At 44.6% G+C, this 15,860-nt stretch overlaps 1 protein-coding gene across 1 annotated transcript in view; it reads right to left on the bottom strand.

Annotated features, from left to right (window-relative positions):
• map7d1b (MAP7 domain containing 1b) overlaps nucleotides 1–15,860 on the bottom strand; it is a 32,943-nt gene that overhangs the window by 9,324 nt on the left and 7,759 nt on the right. Inside the window, exons 2-12 of the mRNA XM_085790511.1 lie at nucleotides 15,005–15,262; nucleotides 14,461–14,529; nucleotides 14,291–14,311; nucleotides 13,534–13,697; nucleotides 12,753–12,861; nucleotides 11,254–11,358; nucleotides 7,346–7,465; nucleotides 6,485–6,606; nucleotides 5,964–6,106; nucleotides 5,077–5,300; nucleotides 4,698–5,007 (exon numbers count right to left, since the gene is read on the bottom strand). Coding sequence (XP_085646637.1) covers nucleotides 4,698–5,007; nucleotides 5,077–5,300; nucleotides 5,964–6,106; nucleotides 6,485–6,606; nucleotides 7,346–7,465; nucleotides 11,254–11,358; nucleotides 12,753–12,861; nucleotides 13,534–13,697; nucleotides 14,291–14,311; nucleotides 14,461–14,529; nucleotides 15,005–15,262 — 1,645 coding nt within the window. The remainder of the gene's footprint in view (nucleotides 1–4,697; nucleotides 5,008–5,076; nucleotides 5,301–5,963; nucleotides 6,107–6,484; nucleotides 6,607–7,345; nucleotides 7,466–11,253; nucleotides 11,359–12,752; nucleotides 12,862–13,533; nucleotides 13,698–14,290; nucleotides 14,312–14,460; nucleotides 14,530–15,004; nucleotides 15,263–15,860) is intronic.

The following is a 15,860-nucleotide window of genomic DNA, read 5'->3' as shown; positions in this document are numbered from 1 at the left end:
AACGCTACCAGTTAGCCGCTCGCTAGAACTGGGTTGTCACTACCCGATTTGCGACGCTACCCTCGATCTGTGACAAAACTGGTGATGCGCATGCGCAGACCGGGCCGCCATCTTGGACAGCTGCCCTACGGCAAACTCCACTTGGACAAAACTTCATTTGGGCGCTGCCCGAATTTTGCGTACATGCTTGAAAGTATCTGGTGAATGAAATCAAAAATACTGGTTACTGAGTGAAAATGATAAAAAAAATAAAATAAAATAAAATAAAAACCGCGGAGGTCCGTCATAAAGACAGCCCCGCCCCACGGCAGACTCGTTTATTCAGTGAGTGTTGTGGTAGTTGTGATTGTTTGTGGTTGTCATTCGGTGATGATGGCCCGGCGAGAAAAGTGGACAGTAAAACATTAAAAGTCCGCCTGTGTTCCTGTTTTCTGAGCATCAAGATCCAGACCACCACAACCAACCCTCTGTTTACATTACTAATAAAGTATTTAAAAAAAAATAAATAAAAAGATAATCCGTCTCTGGCGACGTACATAGGGCACGAGGTGGGGTGAGTGGGAGTGTGCGTTAGGTACCTAAGATCAATTCAACTAAGTTTGTCCAAGTGGAGTTGCCGTACGTGGCTGTCACAGATCGGGTAGCGTCGCAGATCGGGTAACGACACTGGTGGCTAACGCTACCAGTTAGCCGCTCGCTAGAACTGGTGGCTAACGCTACCAGGTAGCCGCTTGCTAGAATGCTACTAAAACCGACTTCCGTTGTGGTGACGCAATGGATCATGGGAAAATAAAGTGGTGGATAAATCCACAAGTTCCCGAACGTCATTTCTGGTGGAATTATATGTTACGTTTCCATGGTTTCAGTCGTTGTATTGATCCGTGTATTGATCGGTGTATTGATCGGTGTATTGATCTATGTATTGATCCGTGTATTGATCGGTGTATTGATCGGTGTATTGATCTATGTATTGATCGGTGTATTGATCGGTGTATTGATCGGTGTATTGATCTATGTATTGATCGGTGTATTGATCTATGTATTGATCGGTGTATTGATCGGTGTATTGATCGGTGTATTGATCTATGTATTGATCGGTGTATTGATCTATGTATTGATCGGTGTATTGATCAATATATTGATCGGTGTATTGATCTATGTATTGATCGGTGTATTGATCAATATATTGATCTATGTATAGATCGGTGTATTGATCGGTGTATTGATCGGTGTATTGATCTATGTATTGATCGGTGTATTGATCTATGTATTGATCGGTGTATTGATCAATATATTGATCTATGTATAGATCGGTGTATTGATCGGTGTATTGATCGGTGTATTGATCTATGTATTGATCGGTGTATTGATCGGTGTATTGATCGGTGTATTGATCTATGTATTGATCGGTGTATTGATCAGTGTATTGATCCGTGTATTGATCCGTGTATTGATCCGTGTATTGATCGGTGTATTGATCCATGTATTGATCTATGTATTGATCGGTGTATTGATCAATATATTGATCTATGTATTGATCGGTGTATTGATCAGTGTATTGATCCGTGTATTGATCCGTGTATTGATCGGTGTATTGATCCATGTATTGATCGTTGTATTGATCGGTGTATTGATCTATGTATTGATCGGTGTATTGATCTATGTATTGATCGGTGTATTGATCGGTGTATTGATCTATGTATTGATCGGTGTATTGATCAATATATTGATCTATGTATAGATCGGTGTATTGATCTATGTATTGATCGGTGTATTGATCAATATATTGATCTATGTATAGATCGGTGTATTGATCGGTGTATTGATCGGTGTATTGATCTATGTATTGATCGGTGTATTGATCAATATATTGATCTATGTATTGATCGGTGTATTGATCAGTGTATTGATCCGTGTATTGATCCGTGTATTGATCCGTGTATTGATCGGTGTATTGATCCATGTATTGATCTATGTATTGATCGGTGTATTGATCAATATATTGATCTATGTATTGATCGGTGTATTGATCAGTGTATTGATCCGTGTATTGATCCGTGTATTGATCGGTGTATTGATCCATGTATTGATCGTTGTATTGATCGGTGTATTGATCTATGTATAGATCTGTGTATTGATCGGTGTATTGATCTATGTATTGATCGGTGTATTGATCTATGTATTGATCTATGTATTGATCTATGTATTGATCTATGTATTGATCGGTGTATTGATGGGTGTATTGATCGGTGTATTGATCGATATATTGATCGGTGTATTGATCTATGTATTGATCGGTGTATTGATCAATATATTGATCTATGTATAGATCGGTGTATTGATCGGTGTATTGATCGGTGTATTGATCGGTGTATTGATCGGTGTATTGATCGGTGTATAGATCGGTGTATTGATCGGTGTATAGATCTATGTATTGATCTATGTATTGATCGGTGTATTGATGGGTGTATTGATCGGTGTATAGATCGGTGTATTGATCGGTGTATAGATCTATGTATTGATCTATGTATTGATCGGTGTATTGATGGGTGTATTGATCGGTGTATTGATCGATATATTGATCGGTGTATTGATCTATGTATTGATCGGTGTATTGATCAATATATTGATCTATGTATAGATCGGTGTATTGATCGGTGTATTGATCTATGTATTGATCGGTGTATTGATCTATGTATTGATCGGTGTATTGATCTATGTATTGATCGGTGTATTGATCAATATATTGATCTATGTATAGATCGGTGTATTGATCGGTGTATAGATCGGTGTATTGATCTATGTATTGATCGATATATTGATCGGTGTATTGATCGGTGTATTGATCTATGTATTGATCGGTGTATTGATCAATATATTGATCTATGTATTGATCGGTGTATTGATCCGTGTATTGATCGGTGTATTGATCCATGTATTGATCGTTGTATTGATCGGTGTATTGATCTATGTATTGATCGGTGTATTGATCGGTGTATAGATCTATGTATTGATCTATGTATTGATGGGTGTATTGATGGGTGTATTGATCGGTGTATTGATCGATATATTGATCGGTGTATTGATCGGTGTATTGATCGGTGTATTGATCGATATATTGATCGGTGTATTGATCGGTGTATTGATCGATATATTGATCGGTGTATTGATCCATGTATTGATCGTTGTATTGATCGGTGTATTGATCTATGTATTGATCGGTGTATTGATGGGTGTATTGATCGGTGTATTGATCGATATATTGATCGGTGTATTGATCGGTGTATTGATCGGTGTATTGATCGGTGTATTGATCGGTGTATTGATCGGTGTATTGATCGGTGTATAGATCGGTGTATTGATCGGTGTATTGATCGGTGTATTGATCGGTGTATAGATCGATTGATCGGTGTATTGATCGGTGTATTGATCGGTGTATTGATCGGTGTATTGATCGGTGTATTGATCGGTGTATTGATCCGTGTATTGATCGGTGTATTGATCGGTGTATTGATCCGTGTATTGATCGGTGTATTGATCGGTGTATAGATCGGTGTATTGATCGGTGTATTGATCCGTGTATTGATCGGTGTATTGATCGGTGTATAGATCGGTGTATTGATCCGTGTATTGATCCGTGTATTGATCGGTGTATTGATCAGTGTATTGATCCGTGTATTGATCGGTGTATTGATCGGTGTATAGATCGGTGTATTGATCGGTGTATAGATCGGTGTATAGATCGGTGTATTGATCGATATATTGATCGGTGTATTGATCGGTGTATTGATCGGTGTATTGATCAGTGTATTGATCCGTGTATTGATCGGTGTATAGATCGGTGTATAGATCGGTGTATTGATCGGTGTATTGATCAGTGTATTGATCCGTGTATTGATCGGTGTATAGATCGGTGTATTGATCGGTGTATTGATCGATATATTGATCGGTGTATTGATCGGTGTATTGATCGATATATTGATCGGTGTATTGATCGGTGTATTGATCGATATATTGATCGGTGTATTGATCGGTGTATTGATCGGTGTATTGATCCGTGTATTGATCGGTGTATTGATCGGTGTATAGATCGGTGTATTGATCGGTGTATTGATCCGTGTATTGATCGGTGTATTGATCGGTGTATTGATCCGTGTATTGATCGGTGTATTGATCGGTGTATAGATCGGTGTATTGATCGGTGTATAGATCGGTGTATAGATCGGTGTATTGATCGATATATTGATCGGTGTATTGATCGGTGTATTGATCGGTGTATTGATCAGTGTATTGATCCGTGTATTGATCGGTGTATAGATCGGTGTATAGATCGGTGTATTGATCGGTGTATTGATCAGTGTATTGATCCGTGTATTGATCGGTGTATAGATCGGTGTATTGATCGGTGTATTGATCCGTGTATAGATCGGTGTATTGATCGGTGTATTGATCGGTGTATTGATCGGTGTATTGATCGGTGTATTGATCGGTGTATAGATCGGTGTATTGATCGGTGTATTGATCGGTGTATTGATCGGTGTATTGATCGGTGTATTGATCGGTGTATTGATCGGTGTATTGATCGGTGTATTGATCGGTGTATTGATCGGTGTATTGATCAGTGTATTGATCCGTGTATAGATCCGTGTATAGATCGGTGTATTGATCGGTGTATTGATCAGTGTATTGATCGGTACCTGTTCCTCAGCTGCTGCTCCTGTCTCTCCAGCTCTTCTCTCTCTCTCTGTTCTCGCGCTCGTCGTCGTTTCTCCGACAGAACGCGAGCGGCTTCCTCCGGGTCGTTGGTTCCCGCTGACGGCTTGTTGCCGGGGGCGACCGGGTCGTTGGTTCCCGCTGACGGCTTGTTGCCGGGGGCGACCGGGTCGTTGGTTCCCGCTGACGGCTTGTTGCCGGGGGCGACCGGGTCGTTGGTTCCCGCTGACGGCTTGTTGCCGGGGGCGACCGGCGGGGCGGGGGGACTAGACGACACCACGATGGCGGGAACATCTGGAACCAATAATCAACGATCAATATTCAGTAAACAGCCGTCGTCTCCATAGCAACAACAACACTCACTCTTTTTCTCCTCTGGGATGTCGGGCTTCTTCTCGTTGCTCTGAGCCGTCTCCACGGTAACGGCGGTGACGGCCGGCGGCGTCACTCTGGCCGGCGTCTGGGCGCGTTTGGGGCGGGGCTTGTTCCCCGGGGGCGGGGTCTTCTTAGAGGAGGAGGGGGGGAGGGGGGACAGCGGGCGTCGCCGTGGCAACGGAGAGGGGGGGCGGCTCCTGGACCGGGCGGCGCTGGGGGGGGGGAGGGGGTAAGAAGAATAAATGTTTACATGATCGAGGAATTAATTAATTCAGATTTAAAATCGGAATAAACCACCCACTTCATTCCGAATAAACATTTTCACTTGGAATTAAGTTCTGGTCTGTTTCAAGCAGAATTCATTTTAATTAATTAAAGCTGTCATGTAAACGGGACACATGTGAGTGAACGGGAGTGAACGTTTTATTTCTAGTGTGATGATAAAACTCTCTGTTACGGTTCATGAAGAGAAACCAGCAGTTTGTTGTCACGGCAACAGAAGAATGTATTTAGTGTGACTACAGATCTGGTGTCACCAACGGACACGGGAAAGGTCGCCATGGTGACGTCACTACGCCACCTGGAGTCTCCATGGTTACGGACTCTAAGGAGTTTTATCATCTCACCGTTCACTCACATGGAGACTTTCAACGAGTTGAGTTCCCATGGCAACGTTACTTCCTGTTCCCGCTTCGGCTCTCTATTGACTCATTATTGATGATGTCACTCACATTGCCAGGAGAGCTGTGATTGGTTCAGACGACGTATCGGCTGATATTGATTTAACCCTAACCCTATCTCTGATCGGACATCGGCCGTTTGTTTCCCGTTAACGAACCAATCAGAACCTTCAGAGGGTTAAACTGAGTCGGTACCTCGTCTCTGGTCTGGACCTGGTTGTCGTGGTGACGGGTGGCGTCGTCTGTCTCTTCTTCGGCGCCGTCTCTTTAGACAGAGCGCTCTTCTCTTTCTCGTTCTCCCGCTCTTTTTCTCTCTTCTCTTTCTTCTTCTTATCCCCCTTCACATCACACAAATAACCAGTTAGAACCGGTTAGAACCGGTTATTACCTGTTATTACCGGTTATTACCTGTTATTACCTGTTATTACCTGTTATTACCTGTTATTACCGGTTAGAACCGGTTAGAACCGGTTATTACCTGTTATTACCTGTTATTACCTGTTATTACCTGTTATTACCGGTTAGAACCGGTTATTACCTGTTATTACCACTTATCATTAGTAATAACCTGTTATAACCTGTTATAACCAGTTATTACCTGTTATTACCGGTTATTACCTGTTATTACCAGTTATAACCAGTTATAACCAGTTATTACCAGGTGATAGGTCAGGTGTGTGTGTGTGTGTGTGTGTGTGGTCGTCATGGATACGTACCGGCGTGGAGCTCGCGCGGCGGGGCCGTTGCGTGATGTCCGGCGTGCTGGCGGAGGAGACTCTCCAGCGCTCGGCGTTGCTGTGGTGACGGTTGCCGGCGGCGCCGAGCGGACTGATGGAAACTGAACGGGAGCGAGAGTCTGAGTGATGTCATCGTCTGTTATATAATATATATATATACTGTATCGACTATATATATATATATATATATATATATATATACTGTATATACTGTATATATATATATATATATATAACTGTATATACTGTATATACTGTATATACTGTATACAGGCCAAAAGTTCTGACACACCTTCTCATTCAATGTGTTTCCTTTATTCTCACTGAAGGCACCAAAACTATGAATGAAAACATGTGGAATTAACAAAAAAGTGTGAAATAACTGAAAACACTTTTTCTTTTCTTCTTAGTCTTCTCTTTCTTCTTTTCTTCTTCCTCTCCTTCTTCCTCCTCCTCCTCTATCTCTGCCCCCACCAGTTCTAGTTTCTTCAGAGTAGCCCCCCCCCCCCCCCCCCTTTGCTCTGATTACTGCTTTAAACACTCTTGGCTTCTCTTGATGAGCTTCAAGAGGTGAACCTGACCTGAACATGGTTTTCACTTCACAGGTGGTGTTGCCTTGTCAGGTTCATTAGTGGAGTTTCAGGGAGAATCTACAATGTAGATAGTCATGAAAATAAAGGAAATGCATCGAGTGTCCAGACTGTTGGTCTGTACTGTATACACATATATATACTGTAAATACTATAGACATGAACCGTCTCAGCTCCTCCAGCTGATTAATTGATACGTGATTGACAGATAATTGATCGGCTGATTGATAATCACCGTGGTAACACTCACCAGAGTCGTTGTTGCTAAGCAACGTGGCGGCGCTGCGGCTGCGGGCCAGGAAGGAGAGAGTGGGAGTCATGAGTCGCTCCACGATCCGACTCTCCCACGGACTGAGACGGAGGCTACGGCCTAGAGACAGGAAGTGATGTCAGAGTGATGTCACTGGTACAACACACACACACACACACACACACACACACACACACACACACACACACACACACACACACATAGAGACACACACATAAATACACACGGTGCTGGAAACATCCAGAAGTTTGACAGCGAGTCAAGAACTGTGAGATGAGACACAAACACATGAACCCTGGTCCTGGTCCTGGTAGATGAACTCTTCAGACAGGAAGTCTCAGGAGGTGAAACACCGACCGACTCTCACAACAACTCAACACAACCACAACCAAGGAACTAAGAGGAAATCTACACAGCCTGTTCCCCCCTCCCTCTCTATTAAAGGGACAACCAGGAGTTTCTATCTGGTTATAAAAGTCTGATTTAATGTGGATGAATCTCCGTTACCACTTGTTAATGGTCCATTTTAGATAAATCTATGGTTTTGTCTCTATGGTTATTTTGTTATTATTAGTGGTGGTGGAAATGCTGGGCGAGCCGACCAGCGTTTCTTTACTTTCGGTTTCGTGGCGAGTCATGAGAATAACGCCGCCGTATGAATCTCCGTTTATGGTGGGAACTACGACGGTATGTGATCGTCTTCCAACCTCTGACTTTAATTCTTGATGAATGAAAACATGAGTCTGTCTTGCACCGGTCTGTACCGGTCTGTACCGGTCTGTACCGGTCTGGACCGGTCTGTACCGGTCTGTACCGGCTGGTACCGGTCTGTAGTAGTAGTGTGAGCTCTTCCTTCTTCTCTCCATGTTCACCTCCCTCCACCGACACCAGTCTCCTCCTCCATCATGTTTCATGAGGAACTGATGACCCCACCGCCTCCTCCTGTTGCTAAGCAACAGTGCCCCCTCCCCCCCCCCCCTCTCACTGCGGCAGGAGGAGGTGGAAGAATCTGCAGAACGGCTGCTCTGCTGCCATGACGACCAGGATTATTATTACTGTTCACTATTCATCACTTCATATCAGACGATTCAGTTTTTATTCAACGTGTCACATGAAGAAATAAAACAACATTTTCCTCCGATTTACCCGCTAGCTAACGACTCTGCTAATTAGCTGCTAGCTGCTAGCTGCTAAACACATGCAAACACATACAACATGTTAGCATGCTGGTGTTAGCGTTTAGCTCCGCCCGCCATGTGATGTCACGACAAACAATCAACAAGAAACAGTCGTAACAACATGAACAGTGTCTCGTTACCATGGAGACGTGGTCACATCAAACAGAAAACCACAACATGATCATGATCATTCAGCAGCGTCACCAAACCACCACCAGGGGGAGGGGGGGGGGATGAACCAAAAACATGTCAAAGGTCAAAGGTCAAAGGTCATGACTCAGATAGTCCAGTCATTTTAGGACAAATAGTCCAGGCAATCTAGCTCATTTTGAACCCAAAAATAGAACTAATTGTCACAGAATGTTTTTCACCATCCATCATGTCTATGAGGTGTCTAGAACAACATACTAAAAGTCCTAAGAAATCCTAGTTGGGGAAATATGTTTAATTCTCATCATTATTTACTGTATAAAGTCTATGGTGCTGACAACAATACACCCCAATGGGGCTGTTGTTTCCCTTTACTCCTATCACAATGAAACTTTACACAATGAAAGTATCCATGAAATATAACATTTTTTGTATTATAAGTTTCTTTGAAAATTAATTTGAATATGCACATGAGCCTCACACTAATCAAATATGCCCACAATACACCCGAATAGCTCATTTGCATATTAAAATTCATTTTCCAAGAAACTTGTAATACAAAAAATGTTACTTTTCATGTCTACTTTCATTGTGTAAAGTTTCATTGTGGTAGGAGTAAAGGAAAAAAAGAAGCCTATTCGGGTGTATTTTGGGCATATTTGATTGGTGTAAGGCTCATTTGCATATTCAAATTCATTTTAAAAGAAACTTGTAATACAAAAAATTTTACATTTCATGGATACTTTCATCATGTAAAGTTTCATTGTGGTAGCAGTAAAGGAAAAAAATAGCCCCATTGGGGTGTATTGTTGTCAGCACCATAGACTTTATACAGTAAATAATGATGAGAATTAAACATATTTCTCCAACTAGGATTTCTTTTTTTTTTTTTTAAAAGTATATTTTTCGGCTTTTTGCCTTTATTTGATAGTGATGACAGTAGAGACAGACAGGAAATGGGGAGGCAGAGAGAGGGGGAATGACACGCAGGAAAGGTCCGGCCGACGCGGGACCCGAACCGGGGACGCCTGCGGCGAGGACTGTAGCCTCTACATGGGGCGGCCGCTCTACCCACTGCGCCACGCACCGCCCCAACTAGGATTTCTTAGGACTTTTAGTATGTTGTTCTGGACACCTCATAGAAATGATGGATGGTGAAAAACATTCTGTTACAATTAGTCTGTCGTAAAACGCTATTTTGGACTAAAAAAGGGGTCAACGTTGAACAAACTGCATCAGAATCAAACTCAACTGGTTTTGTTTCCTCAACATGTCCTGAGTGAGGGAGAAAAAGCTCAGAAGAATCCCATTAGGGGAAAGTTTAGAAAAAGACCCAAATATAGCCCATAATACGCCTATTCATTATTTCTCTCATGTGAATAGGGTAACATTTTTAACCTTTAGATATCTCCATGAAAATTACTGAGTTGATTACTTACATTAAGACAAACAAAAAAATGTATTACAAGTTTTTTGAAATTCTTTGTTAACATGAGCAAATTTGCATAAATTTGCATAAATTCCACCGTTTTGACGGCACATGTATAAAGGTGCTGTGGTGGTACCAGCATGAAAATTGGAATGAGTTGACTCCATCGGTCAACCGACAAGAAACCACTTTAAATTTCAAGATGACTGCAATTTTTCAAGGTAGCCACATCCTTAGTAGAGCAGGTATGAGCAAACAGTGCATAATCCAATTACGTATGGCTAATTTGCATACATACAACACCTGATAGCCTAAATGGGTTCCATTCAGACCTTAATATTAAGTTTTTTAACTGTAATATGTTAACAAGACTGAACAAGACATTTTCACCTGCTCTACCCAATGTTTAGATCAGGTGTTGTATGTATGCAAATTAGCCATACGTAATGTCATACCTGCTCTACTAAGGATGTGGCTGTCTTGAAAAATTGCAGTCATCTTGAAATTTAAAGTGATTTCTTGTCGGTTGACCGATGGAGTCAACTCATTCCAGTTTTCATGCCGGTACCACCACAGCACCTTCATACATGTGCCGTCAAAACGGTGGAATTTATGTAAATGTATGTAAATTTGCTCATGTTACCAAAGAATTTCAAAAAACTTGTAATACATTTTTTGTTTGTCTTAATGTAAGTAATCAACTCAGTAATTTTCATGGAGATATCTAAAGGTTAAAAATTTTACCCTATTCACGTGAGAACAATAATAAATAGGCGTATAAATGGGATATGTTTGGGTCTTTTTCTAAACTTTCCCCTAATGGGATTCTTCTGGGCTTTTCCCCCTCACTCAGGACATGTTGAGGATACAAAACCAGTTGAGTTTGATTCTGTTGCAGTTTGTTCAACCTTTGTTCATAAAACGACCGGACTAAGACGTTGAGGTGAAACTCAGATGCAGAGACGACGTCACAACCACCGACTGAAATTAAAAACCACGATGCAAACGAGCGAGGGAGGGGGGGGGGGGGTGAACGACCATCACCAAGCACAGGCAGCAGAGACCAGACCATAATAATAACACATCACCAAGCACAGGCAGCAGAGACCAGACCATAATAACAGTCTTACTTCTGTTGGGGGAGTTCCAGAGCGAGGCCGAGGACTTGGACAGCCTGTTGTTAATCACAGGCTCCGCCCCCCGGGTGAGGGTTACCGTGGAGACCGAGCACCTGCCTGCACCGGAGAAAACAACGCAACAACAACAACTGTTCAGCTCGACCCCCCCGGCCCCCCAGGCCCGGCCCCCCCCCCCGGGCTCTACCCCCCAGGACTGGAACCAACGGACTCGTGTCTCTGAGCTCAAACAGCTTCAGTTCATAAGGAAAATATCCCCTATAAACCTTTAGTTCATAGGGGAAGTTCGGGGGGGGGGGGGGTTCGACAAAACTTTTCTCTGAATATCACACACACACACACACATTTGTTCAAAAGATCGGTTCAGTGAATCGTTCAGTGCTTGGCTGGAGCTCCGACTGCTTGAACTGACACAACGATTCATGACTCAGTTCATGTTTCCGCCCTGAGGCTCAGAGTCGCCGTGTGGAGCACTCGCTGAACGTGCTGCGTTCGCTGAACATGCTGCGTTCGCTGCACGTACGACGCTCGCTGAACGTACAACGCTCGCTGAACGTACGGCGTTCACTGAACGTGCTGCGTTCGCTAAACGTACAACGTTCGTTGCACGTACGACGCTCGCTGAACGTACGGCGTTCGCTGCACGTACGGCGTTCGCTGAACGTACGACGCTCGCTGCACGTGCTGCGTTCGCTGCATGTACGACGCTCGCTGAACGTGTTGCGTTCGCTGCACGTACGACGCTCGCTGAACGTGTTGCGTTCGCTGCACGTACGACGCTCGCTGAACGTACGACGCTCGCTGAACGTACGACGCTCGCTGAACGTGTTGCGTTCGCTGCACGTACGACGCTCGCTGAACGTGTTGCGTTCGCTGCACGTACGACGCTCGCTGAACGTGCTGCGTTCGCTGCACGTACGACGCTCGCTGCACGTACGACGCTCGCTGAACGTGTTGCGTTCGCTGCACGTACGGCGCTGAAGCCACTGAGAAAGCTGCGTCACTCATTGAGATTACATTGTTCCGCACCGTGAAGGCAAGACGTTTGTGGTGCTAAGCATGCTGGGATACCTGATGGCGTGACCCATGTGATCCCAACGTGGCGACTCGCGGCTTTCAGCCTCAGCTTCAGACTTCAGACGCAAGTGACATAATGACACGTTCACAATCGCCACCACGCGACTTTCAGGAGCGCGTTCAGTAAATCACACGTTCACAAACTTGTTGCTTGTCGTACGTTCAGTGAACGCACCGCTGGACCGTTCCCTCACGGCGAGTTTCTGCCACGCCGCCGTTCACCGGCGAGAACCAATCAGGTCGGGGAGTGATTCATTCAGTGACTCAAACAACTCGTTCACCAACAACAACACTGGTCAAAACATCATCAACTACTGCCCCCCCCCCCCCCCGTGTGTGTGTGTGTGTGTGTGTGTGTGTGTGTGTGTGTGTGATCGGTGTGTGTGTGTGTGTGTGTGTGTGTGTGTGTCTCTCACTCTCTCTGCGTGACGTCTGGTTCAACCCTCCGGCCCACGACCATCTCTGCTGTCTGATCTCCGCCCACGTCTTCTTGGTCGACCTCTTGATGGCGGCTTCGTATCGTTCCTGCAGAGTCACAGTCAGACGGTTAACCCCTGACCTCCGACCTCTGACCCCTGACCTCTAATGACCTCCGACCTCTAATGACCTCTGACCCCTGACCTCTAATGACCTCTGACCCCTGACCTCTAATGACCTCTGACCCCTGACCTCTAATGACCTCTGACCCCTGACCTCCGACCTCTGACCCCTGACCTCCGACCTCTGACCCCTGACCTCTGACCCCTGACCTCTAACCCCTGACCTCTGACCTCTAATGACCCCTGACCTCTGACCTCTAATGACCCCTGACCTCTGACCCCTGACCTCCGACCTCTGACCTCTAATGACCCCTGACCTCCGACCTCTAATGACCTCTAACCCCTGACCTCTGACCTCTAATGACCCCTGACCTCCGACCTCTAATGACCTCTAACCTCTGACCTCTGACCCTTAACCCTGTGTTCACGTCTGCATGTCACTGCCCAATTTGCAGTTGTTGAAATATTGCCCATATAGGCGATTATGCTAATTTATGCTAATTATGTCACTTATGCTAATTGTCCAATATATATATCAGTTAGCATCCAGCAGTTTCTGAATACTGGGGACCCAGACTATCTATTTCTAACATAAGACTTTGGGCTACTCAACATTTCCGGGTTCACAACGGGCTGGCAAGTCGACTAATGACGTCACCTTGTTCTTCTCCAGTTTCTGCCGCTGCTTCTCCTCCAGCAGCGCTCGGCGTTTCTCCGTCTTCAGCCGCTGCTCCTCCAGCTTCCTCCGCCGCTCCTCCAGCTGACTCTCCCTCAGGCGCCGCGCCTTCTCCTCCTTCTCCAGCCACTGGGCTTTCTTGGCCGCTAAGCGTTGCCACGGAAACACCAATTGACATTCAGACAGAGATGAGAGATTCTATTGAAACAGTTGAGCAGCGCGAAAGAAAAACGAACAACAAACACGTTGAGCTGGAATCAGACTGAAACCATTCACCACAGAGAGTTTCAGCTTCTAGTTTTCCATTAAACAACCACATCACTGATATATAATATAATAATAACATATATAATCAACGAGTTGATGACGCTGACTGGACACGTTTCATCCTCAGGGAGAAACTGGAGCTCGTCTTTCAAGAAACATGTTCTGAGAAGTTTGATTCTACAGCCACAAAGTCAAACCATGATTATATGTGTGGGTCGTCATCGGGTCCAAACAATGTTAAAACCTCAGAGGAGTTCACCGGGTTCACGAGTTCCTCCTGAACTACAACCAAGGAGCAAAAACCATCCAATCAGGGAGGAGGAGGAGGAATGGGCGAGATCAGAGCGATAGATGTTATATCTATCACTCTGGGCCAGATGTTTGAGCAGCAGGAGATGAAACTGAGTTGGGTTTGACTTCTCCATAATGGGTCAAATGAGGGTGAAGCTCTGAGGGTGAATGAAGCTCTTACCTTGCAGCTGAGTTTGCTGTTCTGAGAGCCGTGCAAAGAGAAACATTGAGTCAGACACAGGTTATAAACAGACTCAGTTAGTGACGTTGAGTTCATGCTTCATGCATCATCGTCAGGTTTTAGTGACGTTGAGTTCATGCTTCATGGTTTTCGTGGCTCTGGTTCCTCACCGATGTATCTGGCTCTCTCTTCTCTTCGCTCTCTGGCCAGTTTCTGACGTTGCTCTGAACTCACTGAATCTGTGTGAAGAAGAAACAGAACAAAGCTCTCAGATCCAAGAGGAACTACGTTTCCCATCAGGCCTTGAGGCGTCTGACCCTTTATATCATTGTTGTTGTTTTTGCTTTTACTTGTTATTTGATCCGTCAGCGTCTCAATAAGGCATCACAACAATAAACAATGTTTCTAAGTAAAAGAATGTTGTGTCAAAATGTAAAAAAGCAAAAGAAAAGAAAAGATTATGATAAAGATTTTATTCTGTGGGTAATGGGGGCGGGACTAGATCAGCTTTAGCTTCTCCTGCTTTCCCTTTCGGCCATGTGTATTGTATTATTGAACTAAGATGAAGTGTGATGATGATGATTTAAATTGACATGCCCCAAATAAACAAATTGATTGATTGATACACACAACGTATTCTTCTGAGGCTGTTTACCTCCGTCGCTCTGACACTGAAGGACAGGGTTAGGGTTAGTGACAGGGGCGTGACTCTACCTTTCTTGGGCTGGGGGCTGCTGCCTGAGCCCGGGGTGGGGGGCCGGGGGTCCGTCTTGGAGGAGGCATCTGTTCTGGTGGGGGTCTCGGTCCTGGTGGGGGTCTCGGTCCTGGTGGGGGTCTCGGTGGTCTCGGTGTTGAGGCTGGAGTCGGTGTTGGGAGAGAGGTCTGAGACGGCCGAGTCACCGGGAGTCAGGAGGTCGTCTAAAGACTTGTCCCCATCGTGGACGGATGAAGAGTCTCTCTGGAGCAGCAGAGCTGCAGACGAGACACAGAAACATCCGGTTTAATACGACAGTTTGATTTAATATAGACCCTGACCCCTGACCCCTGACCCCTGACCTCTGACCCTATACGACCCTCTGAGGAGTTGGAGTTGGATTCATTCCTAAATTACACATTTCATGTAATTTAGTGACAGCTCCAGTGAATATTACGAAATAACTGTTGCCAACTGCAGCTTTAAGTCTTTAAATCAGCTTTAGTAGTGAAGCTATAGCTGTGTAGCTTCAGTCTCGTAGCTTCAGTCACGTAGCTTCAGTCGTGTAGCTTCAGTCTCGTAGCTTCAGTCGTGTAGCTTCAGTCGTGTAGCTTCAGTCTTGTAGCTTCAGTCGTGTAGCTTCAGTCTTGTAGCTTCAGTCTTGTAGCTTTTAGTCTTGTAGCTTCAGTCACGTAGCTTCAGTCGTGTAGCTTCAGTCTCGTAGCTTCAGTCACGTAGCTTCAGTCGTGTAGCTTCAGTCTCGTAGCTTCAGTCGTGTAGCTTCAGTCGTGTAGCTTCAGTCGTGTAGCTTCAGTCACGTAGCTTCAGTCTTGTAGCTTCAGTCTTGTAGCTTCAGTCGTGTAGCTTCAGTCGTGT

Source organism: Trachurus japonicus, chromosome 11 (assembly GCF_045865225.1).
Source record: "Trachurus japonicus isolate A0001 chromosome 11, Traja_1.0".
In the NCBI taxonomy this organism is placed as follows: domain Eukaryota; kingdom Metazoa; phylum Chordata; class Actinopteri; order Carangiformes; family Carangidae; genus Trachurus; species Trachurus japonicus.
This window is presented reverse-complemented; position numbering and strand designations above follow the sequence as displayed.